A 13139-nucleotide genomic window follows, 5' to 3' on the forward strand; every position below is an offset into this window, starting at 1 on the left:
TTTGATAAGGGGCGAGGAGATGGGGTCTGAGGCGCAGGTGGAAGAGAGATTTTGAGGGGAGGCGGGAGATCTCTTGAGATGCTGCTGGAAAATGACTTCGATTCAGTCATTCATTCAATCGTATTTATTGAGCGCTTACTGTGTGCAGAGCACTGTACTAAGCGCTTGGGAAGTACAAGTTGGCAATATATAGACGGTCCCTACCCAACAGTGGGCTCACAGTCTAGAAGGGGGAGACAGAGAACAAAACAAAACATATTAACCAAATAAAATACTTTGATACTCACCTCATCCTTTCAGTACTGTTGTACATATTCTTATGTGCTGCTGTTTTTTTTCTGTTGGCAATTCACTTTAATGTCTGTCTACCCCTGTATTCCTTAAGGTCCTTAAGGTCCTCATGGCCAAGGATCTCGTCAGCCTAATCTATCATATTTCTAGACTGTGAGCCCACTGTTGGGTAGGAACTGTCTCTATGTGTTGCCGACTTGTACTTCCCAAGCGCTTAGTACAGTGCTCTGCACACAGTAAGCGCTCAATAAATACGATTGATTGATTGATATTGTGTTTTCCCACATACCCCGTTTCAGGGCTCCGTAATACCTCAGATTAATTTGATTCTGGCGGCAACTTCCTTTCCAAGATAATGAAGCTACTGTTTCTTTGCCTGTAGTGTATCAACACCTGTCAGGGTTTTGATAGCACTGATGAAATCTGACTAATTATTGAGGGCTAAACTAGTTATGCCAGATTATCAGTGGATTTGCTGTTAGTGCTTTCATCACGATCCAGCCCAGAAGGAATGAAAAGCAGGATGTTGAGGTGATCCAGATCAGACTCGCTTGCTATGGGTACCTCCAGATTGTCCTGGCTATACATCCAACTGGCAGGTACTCTTTAGGATATTGATTAATTCATCCATTTAATCCTATTTATTGAGCGCTTCCTGTGTGCAGAGCACTGCACTAAGCGATTGGAAAGTACAATTCAGCAACAGAGACAATCATTCATTCATTCATTCAGTCATATTTATTGAGCGCTTACTGTGTGCAGAGCACTGTACTAAGCGCTTGTGAAGTGCAAGTTGGCTACATATAGAGACATTCCCTACCCAACAGTGGGCTCACAGTCTAGACAGGGGGGAGACAGACATCGAAACAAGTGAACAGGCAACAGTAGAAGTAAATAGAATTAATGATATATACACATCATTAATAAAATAAATAGAATAATAAATATGTACATAAATACACAAGTGCTGTGGGGCGGGGGTTAGAGCAGAGGGAGGGAGTCACAGCGATGGGGAGGGAGAGCGGAGGAAAAGGGCTTAGTACAGTGCTCTACACACCGTAAGCGCTCAATAAATATGATTGAATGAAAAGGGGGGCTTAGATTGGGAAGGCGACCAGATGTCCTGTATTAGTTGGGATGGCTCTGTTTTTAGGGGCTCTAAGCATGGCTGGGGAAGCAGCGTGGCTCAGTGGAAAGAGCCCAGGCTTTGGAGTCAGAGGTCATGGGTTCAAATCCCGGCTCCGCCACTTGTCAGCTGTGTGACTTGGGGCAAGTCACTTCACTTCTCTGCACCTCAGTTACCTCATCTTTAAAAAGGAATGAAGACTGTGAGTCCCCTGTGGGACAACCTGATCACCTTGTATCCTCCCCAGTGCTTAGAACAGTGCTTTGCACATAGTAAGTGCTTAACAAATACCAACATTATTAGTATTATTATTGTATCCTGCCCAGCGCTTAGAACAGTGCTTTGCACATAGTAAGTGCTTAATAAATGCTATTATTATTATTATTATTAATAAGAGTCCCTCTTTTGGCAGTGGTAGCGGGAAGGAACTCAACAAAAGCAGTTACAGTGGCATTTGTGGTATCCATTGCTGAATAGGAGGAGGAGGAAGATGGGCGCTTTCTGCTGCAGCTGGATTACCCTCTCTGGGCCAGTAGGAATGGATGATTTTGGTGCCATCATTCATCTAGAGAAGCAGAATGGCCTAGTGGATAGAGCATCAGAGAAGCAGTGTGGCTCAATGGAAAGAGCATGGGCTTGGAAGTCTAAATCATGGGTTCAAATCCCGGATCTGCCAATTGTCAGCTGTGTGACTTTGGGCAAGTCACTTAACTTCTCTGTGCGTCAGTTACCTCATCTGTAAAATGGGGATTAAGACTGTGAGCTCCACGTGGGACAACCTGATTGCCCTGTATCCTCCCTAGAGCTGAGAACAGTGCTTTGTACATAGTAAGTGCTTAAATGCCATCATTATCCAGCGCTTAGAACAGTGTTTTACACATAGTAAGCAAAGAAGGGAGTTGGTTGAGGAAAACTCAGAACTCAGAGAGCAGGAGTTTAGCTAAGAAAAAAGAAATCCTTATAGGTCATTCGGTAATCTTTGGGAAACGGAGAGATTGAGATGGAGATTAATGTCTCATCACAAATATCATCGCACCTGGGCCTATCGTTGGTAGTCATAACACAGATCCAAAATCTGAATGGATCAAGAGAATAAAAAGAGGTGACTCCTTTCTCCTGATTAGGTAGGGCTGTAGATCGACAGGTGGGAGGAGAAAAACAAAATAAAACTAGTTTCTTTCGACTTTCATGTTCTGTAATCACATTTGTTGCAGTGTTTAGATTTTCCCTTGGCTTTGTGTCCTACTAACCCCTTCCCCAACACATCCACTTTGAATTCCCAGGAGGGAACGTTTTTTTGTTGTTGTTTTTTTTAATTTGGTGGATAGGAATAGATTGGAATGAGGGCAGGTATTCTCCAGGGCTGACAAACCGACACATTTTCCAAGCACCGATTATGTTTATTTTAAGTGGTTTGTAGTGGTACTAAAATGGGGTTAGGACTAAGTCTTCAGACATAATACTTTTTCACAGCAATCCATAATGCTGCCGTGTGGCTTCACTTGGCTACTCCTATGTTAGGCCTCGCTTGGCCTGTCCTATAAACATTAAATAAGTTAGCCTTATGTGTTATTTGAGGCTACTGATGGGTAAATAGAAAAAAAAAAGCTTTTGAAGAAGATGGCAAAGTTAATGGTTATCTGCAACACTACCATACCGTCACTCTCAGACTGTTACTAACAAACTTGACACACAAAAAAAACCTCACTTATTGTGCTTTGCTTCTTGGTCATTTGTAATGTCCTCGCTTCTCTCCAAAATCAGAAGCACACACTCATAGTCTCAGTGGTCATTGATTGTGCAGATCCTTTATTGTGAAGGCAGAGGGTGGCTTGCTTGTGGGTCTCTGACAAACCTGAACCTGACCTGTGATAGTCTAGGGTTTCAGCCCTGGGTTTTTATTAAAGGGTTCAAATGCTCCATCCAGTTTTATCTTAAAATCTGTAAGACTCAACCATATAGCACCATTTTTTATGATGGGCCCGATTAACAAAACAGTTACCCAACTGCTTTAGTTTGACTTAAGAAGACACACAAATAATCAGATTTTTTTTTTCATCCAGCCAATTAGGCAAAAGAAAAGGAGTGAGCTACCACAAAAAGCCATCAGGCCTCAGCCTCCAAACAAAAACAAATTCCGTTCTCTGAAACACTGTGTGATTTTAGAACAGGAAGACTTTTTTTTAAATAAAGTTGGGTTCTGTGGCCTTTACAAACATTTCAAGAGCAGAAGCCAGAGAGAGAGAGAGATCCACTTTTCCAGTTTTCTTTCATGTGATGTTTTTACAGTTAGTTTATGACTCTGTTTTCCTTCTGAAAAGCTTTTCCTTGTAGGTTCCTGGAAAGATAATAAAACTTCATCACAACCTCAGTGTGCCTTTTCAGTTAAAGAGGATATAAAGAATTATCCAATTAACATTTGTTTTACTGTATGTTTCCCAGAGTATTGTCCAGAAGAAATCAGTCAATCTGTGGTGTTTATTGAGCTGTTACTGTGTGCAGAACACTGTACTAAGTGCTTTGGAGAGTACAATATAACAGCGTAACAGAGTTGGTAGACACATTCCCTGCTCACAACGAGTAGATCTAAGATGGTAAATCCCCAGGCTAAAAAAGAATAGGAAATGAAATTAGGTTGATAAAAGCGATTTTTTTAACAGCTGTTCACCTACAAACTCCCCAGAACAATTGTTCGTATTGTAAAATATTTAGGAATGATATTTGGTGTAAGTTCATCTGATCTACTTTGACCAAAACTATATTTTGATGCAAAAAAAATATCTGAGGGGCTTTCAGATGCTATGAGAATTTGACAGTTTCTGTACAAGATGTCTCAAAGCTCTGAGAAGAGTAGTGAGTGAGCTGACAGTCGAGTCAACCACCAAACTTGACTCATTGCTCCCCTTGAGACCATAAACTTGCTGTGGGCAGGGAACGTGCCTAATGACTCTATTATACTACCCACTCCCAAGCGCTTAGTACAGTGCTCTGCACACAGAAAGTGTTCAATAAATGCCATCGATTAATTAATTATAGTATTTGTTAAGATGCTTTCTATGTGCTGGGCACTTTTCTAAGCTCTGGGGTAGATACAAAGTAATTGGTATCGATACATAAAATAATGGGTAGCTCAACGTGTGGCCAAGAAACTGATGAAAGTTCTTCAAGCCACCAACCTGGTATAACTGCATGGCATGGTAATCAGTACTCTGGGTTTGCTGATTTTTAAAATTTCAATGGCATCTGATAAGTACTCATCAAGTGTCAGGCCTGTACTAAGCACTGTTTGACACAGTCTACTCGGGGCTCACAGTATTAATCCCCATTTTGTAGATGAGGTAACTGAGGCACAGAGATGTTAAAAAGCTCGTCTGAGGTCATGTAACAGATGAATGGCAGAGCCGGGATTAGAACTCAGGTCCTTCTGACTCCCAGGCACGTGTTGTCTCTGCTAGGCCACACGTTCTCTTCATGTAGCTGTAATTCTATTTATTCTGACGGTTTGGACACCTGTTCGCATGTTCTGTTTTGTTGTCTATTTCTTCCTTCTAGACTGTGAACCCGTTGTTGGGTAGGGACTGTCTCTATATGTTGCCGACTTGTACTTCCCAAGCGCTTAGTACAGTGCTCTGCACACAGTAAGCGTTAATAAATATGAATGAATGAATGAATGATCTGTGCTGATGACCTTAAACCTTCCGGACCATAACTAGTTGCCTTAGGAATTTCTCCTTTAGTTTTCTCTGTAGCACCGTTTTGGGTTTTTCTTACCAATTCAGCCTTGTTTTAGTCATCCCTGGTTTGGGAATTAGGTTTAACCGTGGGCACTGGGGCCAACACAGAACTTTTAACTGGATCTTTGTTGGGCTTCCAAATGCCATACCTTCTCCCTTGGAAGCTTTAATTCTGGGATGACTGGAATTGGTCCTAGTTTGTGACCATAGGGCCCACGGCCCCAAATGCAATCCGTTGAAGAAAAAGCGTCTTTGGGGATAGAGTCCCTTCTGACGGTAGAGGAGCAGCGTTGTCTAGTGGAAAGAGGCCGGGCCCGGAGTCAGAAGGACTGGGTTCGAATCGCGGCTCCGCCCCGTGCCTGCTGTGTGACCTCAGTCAAGTCACTTCACTTCTCTGTGCCTCAGTAACCTCATTGGTCTAATGGAGTTTTAATACCTGTTCTCTCTCCTACTTAGATTGTGAGCGCCGTGAGGGACAGAGACTGTTTGAACTATTTTATCTTGTGTCTTTCCCGGTGCTTAGACTAGTGCTTGACACAAAGTAAGCGCTTACCGAGTACTACCATTATGATTATTGTTACTGTCATTGTTTTTGTTGTTGTTATTATCAGAGAGCTGAAAGTAGGGTATTTTTCTGGGTTTGGGTCCAGCAGCCTGGGGCCTAGATCTCCAGTGAACCCTGGGTCACGGGAGCAGAGTTTTGCAAATCCAGATAAACTCGATTAGAGTACACATTCTCTAATCCACATGCATCCTCCTTCATGTTGTTTTTTTTTTTTAATTTCCTCATCAAGACCATCTTCTGAGTGTTTACCCATAGTTTGTAGAGGATTTAGCTATCTGAAAGAAAGAAATTCAGGAACCTCATTAGGATATTAGGATTGTAGGAGATGAAAATATAATAAAATGTGTACTGAAGCTGAGATAGAGGAGAGTCTCTTAAATTAGAAGAATTTCCATGACTGACTAGAAAAGATCAAATAGCATGGCCTAGTGGGAAGAGCCTGGTCTTGGGAGTCAGAGGTTGTGGGTCCTAATCCCAGCTCCGTCACTTGTCTGCTGTGTGACCTTGGGCAAATCGCTTAACATTTCTGTGCCTCAGTTACCTCATCTGTAAAATGGGGATTGAGACTGTGAGCCCCACGTGGGACAATCTGATTACCTTGTATTTACCCCAGTTTGCTTAGAACAGTGCTCGGCACATAATAAGTACTTAACAAATACCATAATAATTAGTATTATTGAATAGACATGTTATATTGGGAATGCTAAGTGCCACTTGAAAAATACACCCTTTACGTTTTTGAAAGCTATGAAAACCAAGACATGTGCCAAGAACGACAGAAGGTGTGTTATAACCCTGACATACACTCCCAGGCGACGACAGCTTGTTTTTGATTCCAAAATCCCTCTTTTCAGTTGCAAAGTCTCTCTTCATTGGCAAAGTGTCAGAGGTAACATTGTCTGCCTGGGAGCATTTTGTAAATTAACGGTTCTCCGTTACCTTAAACTTCTCTTATGAAAACACAGTCTAGTGTCCAACCAGTTTTCGCTCAACTGGCTCTTTATGTTTGGCTAGAGAGAAAGAGATGTTAAGATTCTGTATTCAAGGGCAACAACTGTAATTGTTGTTGATGATCACCTTCAGGCTCAGTGTCTGGTCCATTAAGTGCCCAAATGCATCCATCATAATGATTAATTTTTACTGATGGATTGCCCATTGGGTGCACAGGCATCTGGTGTGTTAGGGAAGTTTTCAGAGCCTTCATCTTTTTACAGGAAAAAAATGAAACTGTAATAAGCAGATTGTCCTTTACTGGGAGAATGAGAAGCCAACAGAAATGTATTGGAACTTTAAGGACTCGTACACACTAAGACCAGAGACTAATTCTCCAGCCCAAATAAAGCAGCTACTGAGAAAAAGCTAGTTTTATTTTTAAATTATTTTCTTACAGAGTCTATCAAAAGCAAATTCCCTAGATTTAAGCTACTTGGCCTTCTTACTAGGCAGTTATGCTGTTAGTCCGTCTCATTTAGTTGATTTGCTACAAATATGGAGTTGTAGTTTTGAAGGTTTCACAATTGCAGCACCCAAATGAACCATCGTTTACACTTTGTCCAACCTGACAATTTTGTATCTATCCCAGGGTTTAGTAAAATGCTTGGCACATACTAAATGCCAACAAATATAATTCTTCTTCTTTTTCCTAAAGGGCGGATATTGATGTTTGAGAAGGTCCTTATCAAATGTAGAATCACAGACTCTTTGGGAGGGAAGGGACTTGCAGACTTCATCAGGCCATCTGGATTTGGTCTTGATCTTGATCCAAGTGATTTTTTTTCCACCTTTGATTCACCCTTCCCTCAGCTCCATAGCACTTATGTACACGTTTGTAATTTGTTTATGTCAATGTCTGTCTCCCCCTCTAGCTGTAAGCTTATTGTGGGCAGGGAACATGTATACTGACTATCTTATATCCTACTCACCCAAGTGCTTAGTACAGTGATTTGCACACTGAAAGCACTCAATAAATGTAATCCGTTGACTGCTTTCAGAATAACATACTCGAGTAACATACTCTCCCCCTCGTCCCCCTCTCCATCCCCCGTCTTACCTCCTTCCCTTCCCCACAGCACCTGTATATATGTATATGTTTGTACATATTTATTACTCTATTTATTTATTTATTTATTTATTTTACTTGTACATATCTATTCTATTTATTTTATTTTGTTAATATGTTTGGTTTTGTTCTCCGTCTCCCCCTTCTAGACTGTGAGCCCACTGTTGGGTAGGGACTGTCTCTATATGTTGCCAACTTGTACTTCCCAAGCGCTTAGTACAGTGCTCTGCACACAGTAAGCGTTCAATAAATACGATTGATTGATTGATTGATTATGTTCCAAGCTGAATACACTGACAGAAACTCTTGTTTTCTTACAAGCTCTGCATACACAAAAGTCCTGCAAAAATGTCTAATCCAATTTTTCAGTATTCTTTTTTTTTTCCCCAAAAAACAAAAACAGGGTCAAGAAGTATTTTGAAACACTGAAGCAATGTCTGGAGCTCCAAGAAACTGACAAACGAGAAGTCTGATAAATGATGGGCGTAATCTAATGTGGACAGTTTACTTACACTCCACGAGATAAATTACTTCTCCCTTTCCTTCTGACCTACCGCCCGGCAGAACACATCACCAGCATCCAGAACAACATAACCTTACAGTGTACTCTCCCAAGCACTTAGCACAGTGCTTTGCACGCTGTAAGCGCTCGATGACTACGATTGAATGAATAAGCCGTGCCGAGAGCAGAATGGAAATCCCCGGCATTTTGTAATATCTCCCGGATCTCGGATATGTTGAAAAATCACCAGAGAAAGATCACCACCCAGAAACGGAGAAGAAACTGATATTTCATTCATTCATTCGTATGCATTGAGTGCTTACCGTGTGCAAAGCACTGTACCGAGCGCTCGATATTTCAAATGAGGTCATCGTCCAGTGGGCCAACGACGCGCTCCAACCCGCGGCCGAGGTGAGACGGAACGAACGCCAAATGATCAAAGTGGATCAGCTTTGCCAGGGAAAGAGAACTGTCCCTGCCCCGACTTGATAGGTAGGTACACCTTCCTGACTACAGTTAAAAAGCAGCGTGGCTTAGTGGAAAGAAACTGGGCTTGGGAGTCAGAGGTCGTGGGTTCTAATCCCGGCTCTGACACTTATCAGTTGTGTGACTTTGGGCAAGTCACTTCACTTCTCTGGGCCTCAGTTGCCTCATCTGTAAAGTGGGGATTAAGACAGTGAGTCCCATATGGGACAACCTGATTACCCTGTATGTACCCCAGCGCTTAGAACACTAGTAAGCGCCTAACAAATACCATTATTATTATTATTATTATTATTATTATTACGGTTAGTCCACTTTTTCAGAGAAAGCCGAAAACTATAAACAACTCGCTCTGTCTCCCGTGGACATTCATCACAGACCGTGCCACCCACGAGAGATGACTAAATTGGTGTAAAACACTACCGAGGAGGCCGAGGCCCATAGCATGTTGAAGTTATTCAAGCTCAAAAGTTAAGAAGGGGGTTCCTGCTGCTGGAGGTCGACACGCTTCTGTGCTCCTGGGGAAGGCGTGCGTTCGTGCCAACGATTCATTCGATTGTTCTGACGATTTGACTCCTGTCCGCATGTTTTGATTTGTTGTCTGCCTCCCCTTTCTAGACTGTGAGCCCATTGTTAGGGAGGGACCGTCTCTATACGTTGCCAACTTGTACTTCCCAAGCGCTTAGTAGAGTGCTCTGCACACAGTAAGCGCTCAATAAATACGATTGAATGAATGAATCACATTTATTAAGCGCTCTCTGTGTGCAGAGCACTGTACTAAGTGCCTGGGGAAGTACCATGCAGCAGTAAAGAGTGGCAATCCCTGCCCACCATGAGGTCGCAGTCTGTGGGGGTCGGGAGGCCGACGTGGATCGAAATGAGCTGACATCAATATAAATAAGTAAAATTACAGGTCGAAGCGAGGCTTTCCACGGTGCCGGAAAAGGACGGTGAAGCCAGAAGAAGTGAAGCCCGTCTCCCGTAGCAGGAGCTACTGTTGTCGCAGCTGTCGGACGGCCAGGGACCGGGGTCCCGGGAGAGACCCCAGCCATGGAAAGCCCGGGGGAATCGTGTGCCAGTCCGGAGAGCGGCGGGGAGAGCGGGACGCCTGGGGCCAGCCCGCCGCCGGCGAGTCGAGGCGTCTGTCCCGGGGGTGACCGGGACCCCGTCCAGGGGGCGGACGACGACGATGACGATGACGACGCCACCGAGCCGCCGCCGGAGCAGGAGGATCAGGAGGAAGAGCTGGGCGAGGTGATGGAGGGCCAGGAGCCCGACGTGGTGATCGAGGTGTCGGGCCGGCGGGTGCGGGCGCACAGGGCGGTGCTGGCCGCCAAGAGCGACTACTTCAGGGCGCGCCGCTCGCGGGAGGTGGTGCGGGTGAAGGGGGTGAGCTGGGCGGCCCTGCGGCTGCTGCTGGGCTACCTGTACAGCGGCCGGCTGGGCCCCGTGCGGCCGGACACGGCGGCCGAGCTGGTGGGCGCCGCGCGGGTCCTGCAGGTGCCCTGTGCCCTGCCCCGCGCCACCGACGCCCTGCGGGCCCACCTGGGCCTGGACAACTGCCTGCAGCTGCTGACCCTGTCCAAGGAGCAGCGGCTCCGCGACCTGCGGGAGGCCGCCTACCGCTTCATGAGCGACCACTTCCTCCGCGTGCTGCGGGAGCCCAGCCTGTACGGCCGCCTGGGCGCCCAGGAACGGGACCTCATCCTCCGCCGCCGGACGGACGGGGCCCGCCCGTGCCTGCTGCTCGCGGACCTGCCCGACTGGGCCTCGGAGCCCGGGACCCGGAGCCGGCCGCAGAGCCCGCCCCAGGACCACCCCTCGGACGCCGGCGCCCGCATCTTCGCCTTCCGGCCGGACTCCCGGGAATGGCGCTACCTGACCCGCCTCCCCGAAGGGGCCGGCGGTCGGGGCTGCGCCCTGGGCGTCCTCTACAACTACCTGTTCGTGGCCGGGGGCATCCTGCCCGGCGGGGAGGGGGACGGGGCCTCCGGCGGGGGTCCGTCGGACAAGGTCTTCTGCTACAACCCGGCGGCCGACGACTGGAGCGCCGTGCGTCCCATGCTGCAGGCCCGGGCCCAGCTGCGGCTGCTCGCCCTGGACGGCTACCTGTACGCCGTGGGCGGTGAGTGTCTGCTGAGCGTGGAGCGCTACGACCCCCGCGCCGACCGCTGGAGCTCCGTGGCCTCGCTGCCCCGGGGCGCCTTCGCCGTGGCCCACGAGGCGGCCACGTGCCGCGGGGCCGTCTACGTGTCCGGCGGCTCCCTCTTCTACCGCCTGCTCAAGTACGACCCGCGCCTGGACGAGTGGCAGGAATGCCCGGCCGGCGGCGGCGGCGGCGGCGGGCGTCACCGCCGCTCCGCCGACATGGTGGCCCTGGACGGCTCCCTCTATCGCTTCGACCTGGCCGGGGCCGGCGGCCCCGGAGCCGGCGGGGGCCCCAGCGTCGACGTTTCCCGCTACCACTGTCTGGCCAAGCGCTGGACCCCCTGCGCCGCCGACCTGCGGCTCCCCGGAGGCCCGCCGGGCCCGCTGACCTTCCGCTGCGCCGCCCTGGGCGGGGCCATCTACTGCGTCGGCCGGGCCGGGGCCTGGCGCTTCCGCCCGGGCCCGGACGACGACCGGCCCGGTGCCCGCGATGGGGACCGGCGGGCCGGCTTCGAGCCCGAGCCCCTCCCCGTGCCCGGCGACGCCAGGGGCGTCCTCCTCCCCTTCGTCCTCGCCCTGCCCGACCGAGACCGGCTGGACTCTGGCGGAGAGGCCCCTGGGAGCGGGCAGTGAGGAGACGGGCCCTCGTCCGGCCAGCCCCCGGTGATGGCCGACGGGACCGAGGGAGGGAGGGAGGGAGGGATGCGCCCCGGACTGATCCCTCAGACGGCCCCGGGGTGTAGACCCGGCGTGGCCCGGGGCTCCATCCCTCCTGCCACACCCTTGCTTTCCAGCCTCGGACGGCTGACCACAAAGTCCCCCTGATAAAACACAACCGGTTCACCTCGGGAAACTCTTTCCGGATCAAGAGAGAGCCAGCGAGAGAGAAGCGAGGCCCAGCTCCCGGAGAGCAAGACGGAGATCGAGCAACGAGGCTTAGTGCACAGGTCGGGAGACCCGCGTTCCGAGGCCGGCTTCATCACTCGCCCACCGCCGCTTGACCTCGGACAAATCGCCTCGCTTCCCTAGGCCTCGGCTTACGAAGCGAGACCTCCGTACCTATCGATCGGTAGTATTTATAGAGCACTCATTGCTTGCGGGGCTCTGCATTGAGCGAGTACGATTCCACGGATGCGATCCCGGCCTATGAGGAGCTCACCGTGTGTTCTCCCTTTCCCTTTAGTCTGAGAGCCTCGTTTGGGACAGGGGCCGCGTCTGATCCGATGATCGCTTCTGTGTCTGCCCTAGCGCTTGGCGTAGTGCCTGGCACGTCGTAAGGACCGAACAGATGCCATTGTGGTTGTTCTTGTTAGGAGTGGGGAGGGAGTGGGTTTGACTGAAGGGAGTTTTTCTGCCGGGAGGGAGATGCGTTGTTGATGCAGGGGAATGTCAGCTCCTCACCCACCTCACCTCCAGCTAAATGGACTCTGGAGAGAGAAACGAATTGCTTGGAAGAAATACAGACCGGTACTCTGAAAGCTAATGCCATTCCGGCCTAAGGTTTCCAGTTTTAGCACACAGGATGCAAAGTCGTTAACTTGGCCCAACTCAAGGGGACAGTGGTAAAGGCTGAATTCTGAAAACCATCCTCATCGTAAACTTTGCAGTAGATAGGAGCCAAGTGTTCCTTCCACATAGGATGAAAAGAAAAGGGAATTGGCTGCAAATCAACTCGCAGGAACAAGCTTTTCCCCCGTTTGAGACGTTTGTACTGTTTGTGTTAAAGTATGCCAAAATGAGTTGTTGCCAGTGATATCCTCGGCCGGTCTTCAGTTTCAAAATCGTCAGAGGACAGCGGTTTAGAGATCAGATCTGGAGGAAGAAGATGATAGGAGAGACTTCCTGCCTGTGGGAAATTGGGGAAAAAAGTTTACTCTGTGGAAAAGAAAAAAAAATAACATTAAAGATAGAGATTCTTTGTTAAGGATACTTTTCTCTATTTTAAAATGTTTTGCCTCAAAGAAAAAGCAAAGACACGCTCCGTTTTGCAGAAGTCTTAAGAGAACGTTTCTTTTAAAAAGCTGATTGTTCTGGCGATTTGAATGAAAGAGATGTCTCAGCGGCATGCTTGGATCATAAATGTTCTCTCTCCCACTCCCGTCCTCTGCTTCTTGGAATTAGTCTACCTTTATTGAGGAGTTTCAATTAGGGAGGGCGTCGTTCTGGGATGTGGGAGCTTTACTCCCAACAGGACGGCTAAAAATACAGGTAAAGAAACCTTAGGATAAACA

General features: G+C 48.1%; 1 protein-coding gene across 1 annotated transcript in view; it reads left to right on the forward strand.

Annotated features, from left to right (window-relative positions):
* KBTBD11 (kelch repeat and BTB domain containing 11) overlaps positions 1-11566 on the forward strand; it is a 28941-nt gene extending 17375 nt beyond the window's left edge. The window contains exons 2-3 of the mRNA XM_038773038.1: positions 8179-8769; positions 9674-11566. Coding sequence (XP_038628966.1) covers positions 9811-11541 — 1731 coding nt within the window. The 5' untranslated portion in view covers positions 8179-8769; positions 9674-9810 and the 3' untranslated portion in view covers positions 11542-11566. The remainder of the gene's footprint in view (positions 1-8178; positions 8770-9673) is intronic.
* The last annotated feature ends 1573 nt before the right edge of the window (positions 11567-13139 follow it).

The sequence above is a fragment of the Tachyglossus aculeatus genome, chromosome X1 (assembly GCF_015852505.1).
Source record: "Tachyglossus aculeatus isolate mTacAcu1 chromosome X1, mTacAcu1.pri, whole genome shotgun sequence".
Classification (NCBI taxonomy): domain Eukaryota; kingdom Metazoa; phylum Chordata; class Mammalia; order Monotremata; family Tachyglossidae; genus Tachyglossus; species Tachyglossus aculeatus.